We start from the raw sequence: 17,261 nt of genomic DNA on the forward strand, positions 1-17,261 counted from the left end.
TTTCGCCCATTTACGATGATCATCTTCTACCAGAATTGAGAGAGCGGTACCTATTGTCTGGTTGTAACGCTCCACGACATTATTTTGTGGCGTATACAAAGTGTTATAAAAAGGAGCTGGTACATTGTATTCAGCAAGTAAGTTTTTAAAGTTTTTGCTAACAAATACTTTTCCGTTATCGCACACTAAAGAATGCGGAACTCCGTGCACCAAGAAAATGTTTTCTTCAATATTTTTAACAATACTAGGAGCGGTACCGTTCCTCAGTGGAAACAGCCAACAGTATTTAGAAAACACATCAACGCAACTCAAAATATAATTATGACCAGAATATGAACGAGGTAACGGACCTACCAAGTCAACCGATAGCATCTGCATTGGTTTTGTAACCACTTTATGATTAGTTGATAAACCTAATGGGGGAGACGTACTAATTTTATGTGCCTTGCAAACGGAGCAGTTATTTACGAAGGACTTAACGTTTTGATATAAATTTGGCCAATAATAACGCAGTTGTACTTTTTTGTACGTTCTAAATACACCAGGATGACAGGCTAAATCAGATTCATGTTGATTTACTAAAATTTCCTTACGTTTCTCCTCTGGAACAACAAGTTTCCACGCCGTGTCCTCACATAAGCTATAACGTGTTTTACTATGTCTGTACAACTCATTGTCACGTATTTGAAAATTTAAATAGCGCTGAGGGAATTTTTTACAACCGGACCATAAGTCTATGTACCATTTATCTTTACTAATGGGTACTAACGTATCATTAACTAAAGCCACCTCTACACGTGATAGAACATCGGGAACCGTATTTAAAGATCCCTTCTTATGGACAACGTCAAATGAATATTGGGATAACCGTGTCGACCATCTCGCAAGTCTCCCACTCGGATTACTCAGAGTAGTTAACCATTGTAGACTTGAATGATCTGTGACTATTTTAAAATGTGAACCTTCAATATATGAACGAAAATGCGTAACTGAATCTAAAACCGCTAACAGTTCTCTTTCTGTGATTCCATAATTACGTTCATGTACATTAAGACTACGTGAAAAATATGCTATAGGATGTTCCTCTTCGCCGAACACCTGCGTTAAAACACTTCCAATTGCCACCCCAGAGGCATCACAATGTATTGCAAATGGCAATTTAAAATCTGGACAAGATAAAACAGGAGCAGATATCAACGCATTTTTTAGCAAGTTAAACGCATTCTCTGCTTCCGGCGACCAAATAAATTTACTTATACCGTTCTTTGATCCAGAAAGTTTTGTAAGCGGAGCTGCTATAGTAGAAAAATCTTTTATAAATCTTCTGTAGTATCCACTCAGACCCAGAAAAGATTTGAGTTGTTTAGAATTTTTTGGCACCGGATAATTCTTAATACACTCGATTTTTGAAGGATCAGTTCTCAAGCCTTTCGAGTCCACAATATAACCTAAGTACTTAAGTTCATGCTTACAAAACTCGCATTTCTTTAGATTTACTGTTAAACCAGCTTCTTTTAATCTAAGAAATACCTTTTCTAACAGGTTAAAGTGAGAGTTTAAATCTTCCGAAATTAAGATTAGATCGTCTAGGTAACAGAACACATTCTCGTCAAATTCCGAACCGAATAAAATATCTGCCAGGCGCTGCATTTCACTAGCTGCGTCTTTTATACCAAAAGGCATACGTACAAACTCAAATAGACCACGACCCGGGACTACGAAGGCCGTCTTCTCACAAGAATCCTTATCTAAAGGTATCTGCCAAAACGCGCGTGAGAGGTCAATTGAAGAGATGAACCTTGCTCCCCTTAATTTATCCAGAATGCGTGATATATAAGGTAAGGGATAAGCGAAAGGTAATGTATTCTTATTTAAAGCGCGACTGTCTAAACATAATCTCCCCGAACCATCCTTTTTAGTAACAATTACAACAGGGTTTGACCACGGCGACCGGGACGGTCTGACAACTCCTAATTTTAACATTTCATCCAACTCAGCTGCAAGCTGTCTTTGCCGTGCCGGTGAAAGAGGATAATATCTTTGTTTAATTGGATTACAATTGGTCTCAATCTTATGTTGGACCAGATGCGTTAGGCCTAAACCTTTTTCTTCAAACGAAATACTACGAAATTTATCAATAATATGAATTAATCTAGAATTTTCTTTTGACGATAACTTAGAAGCAGGCGTTATAGAACGTACATCACCTATTTCACTATAAACTACTGTATTAGACAAAGTATCGGAATTAATTGATGTAAACAATTCTGGAGCAATTTTGAATTGTTTCCAGAAATTAATTCCCAGTATAAACTTTTGCGTAAACGCTGGAATTATATAAAATAAAACTAATTTTGATGTTCCCTGATACACAACGGGAAGCAACATGGTACCCAGGACCGTCTGACGCTTACCGTCAGCCGTCGTAACGAATGTTTTGGATTCTTTAAATTTAATACCTAACTTAACAAAGTTTTTATACAGTCGCGAAGCTGCGACTCCACTATATATTTTAGAGGTGGTGTGATATGCCACACGCCCAAAGGACCAGTCCCAAACTACTCCGAATGATAGGTTATGGGACGATATATGCATCCGACAAACCTGATGGACAGTGCAATAATCAAAGGTATAAATCTGGGCTTCTGGAGCACAAGATAAGCCCAGATTGGAATGCAGGAAAGATGGACTCACCCGTTGATGACTATCACACGTCTCCAGGAGTATTGGTTGATTTCACTTCACAAAATATATGTATAATCGCCCTGTCTCATATTAATTATCAAACTTCACAAAATATATGTATAATCGCCCTGTCTCATATTAATTATCACTCCGAACTCTGATAAGCAACTGACACCACTTGTCAGATTTTACATGTGTCGCAACAATATTTTTAATATGGTGACATTTTGGGATGGGTAAAAGGGTAGGTAGGACATTTGCAGGATTTGGTATTGACATTACACTTGTCCTTTTAGCCTGTGGATGCATACCTAACAATCCCATATATATTGCGCGAACATTCTCCCGGCGTTGAAAGTACCTTCCGAAATTTTAAGTACTTTCAAATAAAGTAAAAAGTTAAATGTAAAACGAAAGATGAAATATAAATATTCTTATCAATACGCTATTAATATTGCAAAGTTAAAACGAAAATTTATAAAATAATGAAATAAAGAAATAATAATTATTGTGTAGGCAAAGGACACAATTTTACGACTGGTCGTTTAAAGTTCCCGGAAGGGGTTCTTACGCGTGCGACACGAACCACTCCGTCTTTACCAGGGAACACCTCCTCAACAACGCCCACCGGCCAATAAAGTGGAGGCGCATCCTCTTGATGCACCAATACTATGGTACCTACTAGAATGTTATTCGCGGGACTATTCCATTTTTTTCTCATCTGCAGAGAGTGAAGATACTCTATATGCCACTTCTTCCAATAAGATTGAACGAGGTGGTCCAAAAGCTCTTTCCTTTTCAGTAGACTAATGCATTCATTAGTCAAATCATAAGCAGGTAGATGCTGAATCGGGGTAGACATCAGAAAATGAGCCGGAGTAAGAGCTTCTGGATAATGAGAACTGCTTAGTAAACATAATGGCCGTGAATTAAGTACAGCCTCTATTTGTGTCAGAACTGTGAGAAGCTCTTCATAACATAAAAGTTGAGTACCCACAACCCTATACAGATGCGATTTAATGCATTTAATATTTGACTCCCATAATCCTCCAAAGTGAGGAGCGCGGGGTGGAATCGTCTTCCATTCAATTCTCCGAATGTTAAATTCATTGCGAAGAACTTCTTTAGTTGAATTTGCCTCTAAAAAATTATACAAGTCATCCAGACAATTCTTTGCGCCTATGAAATTTGTCGCATTGTCACTGTACATACACGAAACCGGTCCGCGTCTGGATAGAAAACGCTTAAATGCGTTTAAAAAATTGTCCGTGCTTAGATCTGATACCACTTCCATATGTATAGCCTTCGTTGTTAAACAAATAAATAGACATATATATGCCTTTTGACTTTTTACCCCACGACGCCTAGAAAGGGTTATATTTATTGGTCCGGCAAAATCTACACCCGTATGTGTAAATGCCTTTGCTTCCTGAACTCTAGCTGTAGGTAAATCTGCCATTAGCGGTATAATATTAGAAGGTGCAGTTTTAAAACAGAAATTACAAGCATGTACTCTTTTGCGTATTAGATTTCTCCCCGATAAGATCCAATAACGCTGTCTAATTATTGACATAAGGAGATGTGCACCAGTATGACAATTCACACGATGGTGAAAGTCTATAATTATATCGACAATATGATCCTGTCTTGGCAGAAGTACTGGATGTTTGTTTTCAAAAGGTATATTCGCGTTTGTTAATCTACCACCTATACGTAACAAGCCATTATGATCTAGGAACGGGTTTAGTTTTCGGATTGAAGGTGAGCATAATTTATCCCTCTGTATTAATTGTATATCGGCACTAAAATACCTATTCTGTAAAGCTTTTAATACATTCATTTCAGCAATGTTTAATTCCGTGGAATTTATAACTGTTGAGCGTGATAACTTTCGCATAAATCGTAAAATATATACCACAATTCTCAGCAGTTTTGGCCATGAGGAAATTTTTAAAGCGAGATTATATATCGGAGAATTTTCCTCTATTGACGTTATCGTAAATGTATGCGATTTTTTCAATTCCAAAGTATTCTCCTCCTCTCGTGAGGGGGAAAATCTTTCGACAGGCCACTCGGATACTGGGTTCGCAGCCCAGGGCGGACCGTGCCACCAAAGAGAATGATCGACCAGCTGAGCAGGCAGTAGTCCTCGTGATAAACAATCACTAGGATTGGTAACGCCATCTATGTGATAAAAATGTTTCGCGGGTAAATTTTCCTGAATTTCACTAACTCGATTAGCTACAAAAGTTTGCCACCGGTGCGGGGACGAGTGAATCCAAGAAAGTGCTATTTTTGAATCTGAAAAAGCAAATATATCGTTTATCGAAACGCGATTTCTATAAGTATCTATAATAGATCTAACGAGTCTAGATAAAATAAGCGCAGCGCATAATTCCAATCGAGCGAGCGATACTGTTTTCAGAGGGGCCACCTTGGATTTAGAACATATCAAATTCATTGTAGTGTTGCCACCCTTATCCGTGACATGAAAATATATTACACAACCGTATGCTTTCATACTCGCATCTGCGAAGGCGATAATATTTATCGTGCAGTCCTCCTTTACTCCCAAATATCGAGGTAAATATAAATTAGAAAGCATCGGTAATTCTTCCTTGAATTTGACATATCTATTAACAATACTTTGGGGTAGTTCCTCGTCCCATCCTACTTTCTCTAACCACAGCTCTTGTAAAAGTAATTTGGCATATAAAATTACCGGAGCAACCAAACCTAATACATCGAATAAACGAGCTATTGTGGAAAGAATTGATCTTTTACATATAGTTTTTTCCTCCGTCGGACATATCATATATTGAAAACAATCAGATATCGGATCCCATTTTAATCCTAAAATGCTACATTTATCCGAAAAATCCATTGTCGCGCGGTGCGACTCTGGTAATTGGGCCAGTAAATGAGGAGAATTACTCGACCATTTGACTAATTCAAATCCTCCACACTTGAACATCGCCATTAAATCTGTAGCCAAAGTGATGCCTTCACTTATAGTATTTACAGAATATACAAAATCGTCCATATATAAATCATTAATTGCAACTTCCGCCGCTTTCGGATAACGATTTCTTTCATCGCTCGCTAGCTGCCGTATAGTTCGCATTGCTAGAAATGGTGAACAGTTCAACCCAAACGCGAGTGAATTAAATTGATAAACTCCAATTTGTTCATCTTTGTGAAATCTATAGAGAATTTTTTGATATTTTCGATGGCTTTCCGTTACCATTATACGTAGATACATTTGCTTAACATCTGCGGTTAATGCTACAGCGAATAAGCGAAATTTAATTAAAAGTGTAAATAAATTAGATTGCAAATTTGGACCTGTATACAAAATATCATTAAGTGATAACCCTGAACTGGTCTTTGTACTTGCATCTAATACAACACGAGTTTTAGTTGTTGATTTATCTTTACGAATTACTGCGTGATGGGGAATGAAATATCCCTCATCAATATTAGATGAAGACGGAACTTCAACCCTCATATATCCCTTTTCCAGATATTCAGAAACTACTTCATTATAACTGCAATGCAATTCTGGCGACGTATTAAATTTCCGTTCTAAATATTCATATCGACGCTGCGCAACACGGCGCGAATCACCTAAATTATTAGGATCTATCTTAAACGGTAAAGATACAATATACCTTCCCGATTCATCCCGTTGGACTGACTCGAGGTACATTTTCTCACATTCTGCATCTTCAGCACTCATCAACGACTTAATAGGCATGTCTTCCATCGTCCAAAACTTGGATAACGCATTATATAAATCTACATTGGTTATGGGGCCGAACGTCCACGAAACCTCCGGCGTACACGTAGGTATTTCACCCATTACAATATACCCGAATACTGTCTGTATAGCCGGTGGTGCATTCGTATTATGTTTAGATAAAACCTTATTCCCCAGCAGAATATATGGAAATAACTGTGCACCTAATAAGATATCAACATCGGATGGAACGTTCCAGGATTCATCCGCTAAGTTTAAACCCACTAAATGCTCACATGACTTTGTGTCAACATGTTGTGTAGGAAGCTTATCAGTTATTTTATCGACAACTAATAGACTAATTTTATAAGTATCTTCTGAAACGCGGGATTTAATTTTTAACGCAACGTGTCCCAATATTGGTGTCTCTACTGAACCAACACTTTTAACTACTGAATTATTTAAAGGAATTATTTTAAGATTTAATTCATTACAAGTGTTTAAACTGATTAAATTTTGTTGCGAGGCGCAATCAATTAAACACCTTACGGTTACTTGATTATTTTTATTGTCATAAGCAAATAACTGCGCGGTTGACAGTAGTACATTCGTAGCTATATTACCCGCAGAAAAATTATTATAATGTTTATTATTACGCGCTATTAATGTAATGGCTTCGTTTTTCGATTGACTTTCAGTATTCACCGTGCTCTCAAAATGCAGAGCGGTGTGATGTCGTTTTTTACAAATTCTACAATCCAATTTAGATGGACATTTCACAGTTTTATGTTTATCGCTTAAGCAGTTTACACATAAATTATTTAATTTCACAAACTGAAAGCGAGCATTTGGTCTTAATTCGTTAAATTGTTCACATTTAAACAATTCAACATGATCAGAATGATTACATTTCCGACACCTGTTACGATTATTATTACTTGACTTCGGTTCGACCACAGCGAATGAATGCGTAACTTTGTTTTTATTATTAACAACTTTATTATCATTTTGCCCAGTTCGTTCTAGGATTTTGACATGCGACCGAATGTATTCTATTAAATCGGTATATGTAGGTATAGCTTTCTCCCGTATAGACATTTCGAAATTTTGCACCAACTGTATATCTAATTTTTTCAGTGCAACATGTAATATTATAAAATCAGTTAGGTCATCAATACCTAATTCCTTGAGTGCAGCTATGGAAGACGCAAACCTTTCGATAAAATTATTTAACTCATTTGGGTTACTAGGTGCCAATAATTTTAAATTCAAAATATTGTTCAGATAAAAGGTACCTAGCACGCGTTTGTCCTGATATTTCTTTTCGAGAGCTTCCCAAATTAAAAAATAATTTTGTTCGTTCGGAAGTATTCCCGCAAAAACTGATAACGCCTTTCCTTGGAGTTTCCCTATCAGATATTGCATCTTTTGCGACGTATTCAAATTTTCATTTGAGTGAATGTTTAATTTAAAAGCTTCATAAAATATCGACCAATTCTCTTGATTACCATCGAACGATGGCATCTCGATCGGTGGGAGTTTAATTAATGGTGAATTATTTAACTTCTGTCGATCACGTGATGAATCTTGCTTTGCTATAATGCTTTCGCGTATAGAAACTACAAAACAGTACTTATTTTCGAATTTACTCCATAAATCGAAATTCATATTGTAATTTGAATCCTTTTTCAACTGAAGTGTATGAAATTCATCACAAAATGTGTTAAATTGTGCATAATATGTAGCTATATTAACCGTTTGTTTAAGAAAATCCTCCGAACTTCTCGTCTCCCTGTCCGCAATACTTTTCGCTTTCTCGTATAATTCATTAACACGATTATGCATCAAATTAATCTTCGATTCTACTAACTTGATTTTAATATCCTGAGTACTATCGCTAGTCGCCATGATTAATTGTATGTAGGAATTTAAACACAACAATAATTACAAATGCAACCTAGTACATACAAATTAACAAAGTATAAAGAGGAAATAATATTTATTTATAACTTTAAATATGTTAATTTTAAATACCCCGTTGGTAATCCGGCTCGAAAGAACCAAAAATGGTGTCGCGAAGCTGCGACTCCACTATATATTTTAGAGGTGGTGTGATATGCCACACGCCCAAAGGACCAGTCCCAAACTACTCCGAATGATAGGTTATGGGACGATATATGCATCCGACAAACCTGATGGACAGTGCAATAATCAAAGGTATAAATCTGGGCTTCTGGAGCACAAGATAAGCCCAGATTGGAATGCAGGAAAGATGGACTCACCCGTTGATGACTATCACACGTCTCCAGGAGTATTGGTTGATTTCACTTCACAAAATATATGTATAATCGCCCTGTCTCATATTAATTATCAAACTTCACAAAATATATGTATAATCGCCCTGTCTCATATTAATTATCACTCCGAACTCTGATAAGCAACTGACACCACTTGTCAGATTTTACATGTGTCGCAACAATATTTTTAATATGGTGACATTTTGGGATGGGTAAAAGGGTAGGTAGGACATTTGCAGGATTTGGTATTGACATTACACTTGTCCTTTAAGCCTGTGGATGCATACCTAACAATCCCATATATATTGCGCGAACAGTATCGCCTATACAACTTAAGGAAGCACCCGAGTCTAACAAACCGCAAAACTCCTTATTTAATACAGTAAAACTGGCATAAAGACGATTATCCTTTGGTTGTTCCAACTTTCGAGGCAGGCCATTACCTTCGAAGTCAGGAACAACTTCAGGAGAATTCACCAAGGGCAGCCAACCAGAACAGACATCATTCCGCTGATCAGACGGAAGACGCTGCGCAGATCGACTGCTTCTTAGTTTTTTGACTTGTTCGAGTTTATAAAAAATTTATTTTTATTATTGGAATTATTTTTATTACCTTCATTCGATGAAGCAGAAGAATTTCTTTCATTAAATTTACGTTTCCAGCATCTCTCAGAACTGTGCCCTGGTTTGTTACAAACAGAACAAGATACTGTGGTTGTGGTGTTTTGATTATTATTATTATTTGAATTAAAATTCTTGTTACATAAGTTTTTCTCATTATACTACGCACAACTCTTTCCGGACAAAATTTATAATAATGACCAGGTTTCTTACAATTATTACATTTCGGTACAAATGTTGATTTACATATTGAACTTGAATCATTGATATCCCGTGATTTGATCGATTTATGTATGTTACTTTCATCCTTGACTGACAGTCTCTCAAAGTCAGTACAAAAACGTTCCAGTTCATCAATATCACCCACATGAACTGTCACTAAAAGTTTAGCATATTCCGTTAAAATAGCTTCCTTTGCAATCTCTTACAATTCACCCTGCGGTATAGGATTATATAACTTCAAATTTGCTATTTTGAGATCTAAAAAGAAGTCGGAGACCAATTGATTATTTTTTTGCTTCACGGAGTAAATAAATTTACGCGTTTGTAACTGTGCATCGCGAGGTTGATATCTACTAATTAATGCACACTTCAATTTTGGCCACGAAAGAGTTTCCGTGTAAATTGTACGAAACCATAACAAAGCTGTTCCGTCTAGAATATCCGGAAAACATCGTATCAGATCCTCATTTGATATCAAACGTATTCTACTAAGTTCTTCGACTCTGTCAATAAACACTTTCACATCAGTTTTCCGGTCAAATTTTAGATCCCAATTAATCAGGCCTTTACATTTTGAGAATTCACGTGAAGCGTTACAATTTACACGAAATACTTTAGTCGCAGAAGTACCTGGATCACTACATTTATCAGACAACGCAGGGTCTTCTGAAGATTGATCGTAACATTGTTTAGCATCACGTTTTTCCCTCACCGATTTATTGAACATTATTGCCTGTTCACGCATTCCAGATAAAGTCAGTAAAGGCACAATGTTTCGGTCCGTTAGTTTTCCAGCTAATTGCACTTTCGTATGCGTATTAATCTTTTTAATCGTTTTAAACTCCATTTTTTTTTCTACTTTAACAAATTACGCAAGCAAAACTAGTTCTTTTACATCTGTCAAACTAAATCACCATAGAAAACTGCACTTTCACTTCCTAATGTTGCCACTCTATCGAACAGAAACTGCAAAATATTATTCGCAAGTTCCAAAGTGTCAACTTAATAATCCGTTTCAACAGACCAGTATGATTCAAGATTTCATATCACATTGTTACCAACATAAAAGCAAACTTCTACCTTCGAATACGAATGTCACAATAATCGCAAAATTAACACTTAGCATATGAGGAATGTTATTCGCACATTTTAGAATTACCGCAATTATCGCAAACAAAATTACATGTTAATAAATATTTGATGGATCGATGGATTGCTACAGATCGCAGATCGCCAAACACAACAAGACAAAATAAACCCAATCCATGAATGCCAATCCGAACCAGAACACAGTTGGTGCGCCATTGTTAACGCCGAAGTTAACATTTGGCGTGAATTTATCTTGAGCGCCACCTGTTTTTTTTTTGTTTGAGTAAGGGAAACAGGAAACCATTAATGGAATTTCAGGGTTTAAGTGGACAACGAGTGCTGGCATTCATAGGTTAGGTTATTGTAATAAGAAGATAAATTTATGAGTGTAAATTAGATAGATATAATTTAAAGATATGAGTCGCACAAAGTACAGAGAAGTGTTATACATCCTAATCTAGCTTTGGGCAAGAAGTTAATACGTTACTCGGGCATTTCAAGTCTTGAAATTATTGCGAACTGCGCCTTCCAGGTACGATGTCATCTTGTCAAAATACTTATACCGCTCGGGCGAGCGATGGCTTCAAATGGATTCTCCTTGTGAATCCATTTCATCGGTAAGCAGGTAGCAATTATGAATATTATCTGAGGTTCCAGAATTAGCGGAGGGTAGGCAAATTTACATCTTACTTGAGGATTTGAAGTGTGGCTTTGTATTGCCAATCCATTGGTCTTATTAGAGTTATCCTCGCCGGGATATTTAGATTGCCATTTTAATCCATCTGCCTTTTGTAAGTTGAAAATGGCGATCAGGCTGTGATCCGTCGTTTTTATGATTCCACGGTGCTCCAAGCCGTTGAACCAAAAGATAAAGAATGACCGCTTCCTTCCTTCCGATTCCAATCTTGCCACCTTGAAGAAAAGTGTTGCCAGGCGCATCCCACACAGTTCCTTTTATGTGGGGAAGGAGAAGTTCTTACTTTGTTACGATTATATACGTAACGCTCGCTAGTGCAGCGAATTGGTCGTTTGTCGAATTTTTCAATGTTCTAATTTGTCATGGGGAGGGCTTGTTGGACCGAATTTGATCACAATATAGCGTAGGGGAGTATATCTATGGAATACGTACCCCTCCTACTACTCCCTAGGATCTCTGGTAATAATTCAAAAAGTCGGCCAAAATGCCGTCCTAGCGAGCGGATGAAGGTTAAGCAAGGAGATTTTTTTTGTCGCCTTCTTCTCTGTCGTTGACCCATTGCTGAGAATTATGATCACCCAATAGTGTAGCTGAACCAGGCTCCTCCACTCCTTGCAGTCCTACGCTGCAAGAAAAGCCAAGATGATCAATCCTATGCATCTGTGATCTTCCTCAGCTTCTCCTGCCAAACGCTTTGCCAGTGACCATGAGCACCTAGGTTATCTCATCTTTGATGATGCTGAGCGGAGAGTCTTTTTGAGGAGAGGAAGAAGTGAACATGGAAAGACCCATGTTGTAGGAGGGAGGAAACACAGAGGCCAGCATATCGTTCCACACCCGATCTCTTGAACTCTAGATTAAGTCGTTCTAATGTGATGAATGTCAACTGTATGCAAATGTTAGGCGCTCTTTTGTGCGTGTTTCCCGACTATGCACCGGTGCCGAAGTCATCAATGATGCTATTTCCTTGGAGCATCTTCTATTGTAATACCAGTAAAAGAAGTACAGAATACCTACATGATGTCTGTGTTCTAAAGATTACAATACATTTGTTACGATAGGTGAATCTACCAAACGGACTGCTCGGTTCTTCACATAGCAAAGAGTTTTTAATTTGGAGCTCCAGTCCAGAGGTGGCTGCCAAATTCAACAGTGGAGCGCCATTGCGAATTTGAGCAGGGTCAGCAGTTGTGTACTATTAAAGTTTCTGCGGACCCTGTACAGTGCGCCCATGTTTTGAACGTTCAGAAATTTCATCACGAAAACATTAACAAAATAAACGCTTTACGTGGTGCAATATTTTATTGAAATTCTACGTAAACAAAAATTTAAATTTAAACAACCAACTTTAGTAGGTAAGTGAATAACTAATATAAAAATTGTAATTATAAAAAATTACAATACATATTTAATTATACCTAAGTGTAGGTACCTACATTTTTTAGGGCTTTGTACTTAACTCATTAGAAAAAATTAATCTATCTTGTACTTTGCCCATATAATAAATAATATATAGTACCTAGAGAAAAATAAGAAAGTGTTGAAGTATTTGGAAATCATCACAATAAATTACTTTAGAAAAAATAATATATCATTACTTTAATTTTATACTTAGGGCCAGATGTTTCACAGAATTTGAACAATTCTCCAAAATAATTAACAAATTTAATTTTTGAATTCTGTGAAAGTTCTATTAGAGTTCTGATGTACATATATGCTTTTGTTATATTTTAATTAAAAAATTAATAATGTTACATAATTTACAGAAAATGTGTTGCAATGTACATAGTAATCATTTCACACAATGTTATATTTAAGATGTAACACCATAATAAAGCTAGGTTTGTTTATTTAGGGGATGTGTTATTACGTTCGTTATTTATTTATTTTTAATGTTAAGGCCCCGTATTAAGCGTTCAAATATGGTTTGAAAGAGAGATATGTAAATAATAATGCTAATGAGAGCAAGCTAAAATTAAAAAAAAAAAACAATAATAATTAAGCGAAAATGGTGAAAATATTTAATAAAACACGACTCGCAAAAATCTCTCAATAAATGTTTTAGTTGCATTTAAGGATACACGGTGAATTTTATCATGCCTATAACAGAATAAATAACAGAAAAAAATCCTGTTTTCCATAATTTTCGGAGCTTACTTTCCATTTTTTTGCGATAAGTAACTAAATAACTAACCATCATGCCGTTTCTCCGCAGAGGTAGGCAGAGAGGACGGACTGCCGAACAACTCGGTCTTGACACACTGTTTTTGCCTCATTCACATTCATACATGGTCTCATACATACTCTTCTATTATTCTGACTCTTGACATGGCCCGACTCAAGTATCTGATTCTCTTGATCGTGTCATGTCTTCCTCGGGCGTTCCCGACTTCTGCTACCATTAGCATTCGCATAATATATTGTTCTTATACTCCTTTCTTTGCGCATTCGCTCTACATGCCCAAACCATCTAAGCGTCTCTTTCTCAATCTAACTCATTACGCTTACATCAGCCTTGCACTCTTTGCGGATCTCCACATTTCTCACACGATCATACATGGTTTTACCACACATACGCCTCAGGTATTTCTTTTCTACAGCATTCAGTCTACTTTCATCCTTTTTCTGCCAGTTCCATGCCTCACTTCCATACATCAGGGTAGGTACCAGCACTCCATTATGGACTCATTCACATCGCAGTTTAAGTAGAATTGTTTTTAATGTTATTTTTTGTGACAAATTATTATAAACCATAATTAATTGCCTGAAATACCAATACTAATTGAAAACATTAACAGAGTGATAACAACAAATAATACATATTGATAGAAGTAAGTAAGAAAGTCAGTAAGTCTACAGCAGACTGAGAGTTAATATTATGAAAATTACAAAGTAATAACAAATTATATATAGTATACATAGGACCGTCCATGACAGTGCATAACAGTATGCTATTTCCAAAGATGTGCAAAATGGGTACCCAAAACCATTTGAAATGCAAAATGGAAATGGGTCAAAACTTTTCCATTTGAAAATGCAAAATGCAAAATGCAAAATGGTTTATAGAAAATGCATTGAAAATGCAAAATGGTTTCTCAGATCAAACAATTAAAATAATTGTAAAATTTTTAAACAATTTTGTCATTTAATAATGGACATCAATGTAGAACAAACATATTACATGATGGTAAATCCAAAAACACCACGACTACAGATTATGAAACCACAAAAAATTTGCGCGGGACTAATGTTGCCAACGTAAAAACATAGAAACTGCTATCTAACATTTAATATTACAGCGTCATGGCCCCATGTTCAGTATTTGAATCAGTATTTTTTGTAATGGTATCACTCAATTGCCAGGGCTCCTACCAGGGAGCAACTTGACAAATGTAAATTATTTCTCATAGCGAGGTTGAGGACCGACTGATATTTGGGGCTTATGAAATAAAATGAGTGGAGATAGTGGGAAGAATGTTGCAAAAAATCATTTAAAATGAAAAATGCATTGAGAAAAGCATTTAAAATGCAAAGTGCAAAATGGTTTTTAGAAAAGCATTTAAAATGCAAAATGGAAAATACCCATTATGAATTTCCATTTGAAATGGATTTATTTGAAATAAAGCACATCTCTGGTTATTTCAAATGATCTGCATAAGGGTAAGCATATAATGTATATTCCAAGCTGATAAAATACTTCCCTAATTGAGAATAACTCGTGTTTAGGGAAGGAATATCTCCCGAGTAAAAATAAATGCCGCCGACGGGAATTGAACCCGCACTTCACTGATTGCCGGTCAAGTAAACCACTAAGCTACGTCGGCTTATTCCCAACCCGCCAAATAATTCAATATGCACTTGTATTATTTCATTCAACAGTTACATTTTTATTACATTTTTTCACCTGTAAACAACCAACTTTATTTTTTTAGGAAAGGCTTTGTTAGTGCTGAATTTCCCACTAGATGGCGTCGAGATATATTATATCTACATTTGTTGGCGAAATATTTTGACATGTTAAATATTACTATTTTTAATGATAAACTATATTTTATGTATAGCACAAAGAAAAGATAAGATAGTTTCAATTTTTATGAGTATTTCAGGCGAATAATTGTTGTTTATAATATTTTTGTTATCCTTTGTGCTATGCATAAAAAAACCTTGTCTTATAAACGTTAGTTCATGATTAAAAATAATTTATGTAAAGCGGTTTTGTGTGTATTTTCCAGTGTTCCACCCCATTCTATAATGCCATATTGTGTTATCGATTGGCAAAATACTTCAGTTATATGAAACAACAGACGAATAATGATATAATAACAGTACTTGAATGGAACCTCTACAGAACTTGAATGGAACCTTATAGAACTCGATTGGAACGTTTACCGAACTTGAATTGAATCTTTACAGAACTTGAATGGAACCTTTACAGAACTTGAATGGAACCTTTACAGAACTTGAATGGAACCTTTACAGAACTTGAATGGAACCTTTACAGAACTTGAATGGAACCTTTACAGAACTTAAATGGGACCTTTACAGAACTTGAAAGTTAACAAACAACTGCCCCTTAGTTAATATTATGTATATTCTTCAAAAGAACTTAAATTTTTTTCCTTACATAAAAACTTTAATATTTTATTATTATTGAATCCAAAAGAAAGTGGTGCATGCATTTTAGTTTACGTATAGTTTTTATGACAAAGAAATTTCATAATCTCATAAAAAATACTTATCCTAATGTTCTTACAAAATACAATTCTGTTTACAAATAAAACACAAATCATAAAATTGTTTACAATGTTCACAGAATCAAAAGTTTTAAAATTACACTTCATACACGGTGTCCAGGGTTAAGTGCGCTAACTTCAGGGCGTAATTCCACATGATTTCAGAAGTAAAAGGAAAAACAGTTTTTTTTTTAAATTCCTACGTTTTAAGCTAGATTTAGGGCAAAAGGTTGATTGTATATGTATTGTAGAAAAATATTTTAATATGGGAAAAAAAATTGGAATTTCTAAAAAGTTATCAACCTTTCTTACTTCTACCATAGAAGTAGAATCATCTCCCAAAGAAAGCGCACTTTACGCTCCTGGCACCCTTTATAAAGATTCACGAAAAAAAATCTATAACATGTTGCATAGGTCAAAAAAATACAATAATAACTAAATTTTCAAATCATTACATTGGTAGATAATATGAAATTTGTATAACATAATTAATTAATTTGGATATGTCGTCAACGAAGGATTGTCTATCGATGTGAAATAACAGAAAAGGTAAGGGTTTTTCAATAGTGGTGTGAGTGTACCAACTGACAACATGAATAATATCAAATACTGACAATTTCAAACTTAAAAATAAGGACTCAATAAATTGCATCTAACTCAGCTGCACCAACACCATGAAGTACGTCACTACAGCTCCAAGAACCTAAAAATTAAAGAAAATAAAGGTTTTATTGTATATCCTTGGTGTTAAACCTCCAGGATTTTCTCAAAAAATCTCCGGCTTCAATAAAAAACTTGGACTTTTATTGTGATAGATTGACAATGGTTCTGTTATTATTTACAGGCGGTTGGAATAATCTGGACCCCGACCTTGAGATTGCCACTTAATTAATATTCTATTATCTTCGACAGCTAACGCCATCTATGGGTAACCGAACGGACTAATCTAGTGCCATCTATGGATGGAATCATACTATAATATCAATTTTTTTAATTTAACATTTTGGAAGGCGAGAATAGTTGACGCCGCCCCAGTTATTCACGGAATAACTAAAACGTCTGCTATAGGTTACCCCAAGAAGCTCGCTACGTTTGGTGACTCAGGTTCATAGGGAGAGGTTTGTCCAGATCTTGGCGAAGATGTATCTGCACACTAACTTCGTGGCGAGCCAAACCTT

At 35.8% G+C, this 17,261-nt stretch overlaps 1 protein-coding gene across 2 annotated transcripts in view; it reads right to left on the reverse strand.

Annotated features, from left to right (window-relative positions):
- Positions 1-16,693: 16,693 nt before the first annotated feature.
- The window catches only part of Orco (odorant receptor co-receptor), a 52,785-nt gene continuing 52,217 nt past the window's right edge, over positions 16,694-17,261 (reverse strand). For both annotated transcript variants that reach the window (XM_089645310.1, XM_089645309.1), the window contains exon 10: positions 16,694-16,786. In XM_089645310.1, the coding sequence (XP_089501436.1) occupies positions 16,736-16,786 (51 nt within the window). In that variant the 3' untranslated portion in view covers positions 16,694-16,735. The remainder of the gene's footprint in view (positions 16,787-17,261) is intronic.

Source organism: Hesperophylax consimilis, chromosome 22 (assembly GCF_061612785.1).
Source record: "Hesperophylax consimilis isolate HC1 chromosome 22, BYU_Hcon_1.0, whole genome shotgun sequence".
Classification (NCBI taxonomy): Eukaryota; Metazoa; Arthropoda; class Insecta; order Trichoptera; family Limnephilidae; genus Hesperophylax; species Hesperophylax consimilis.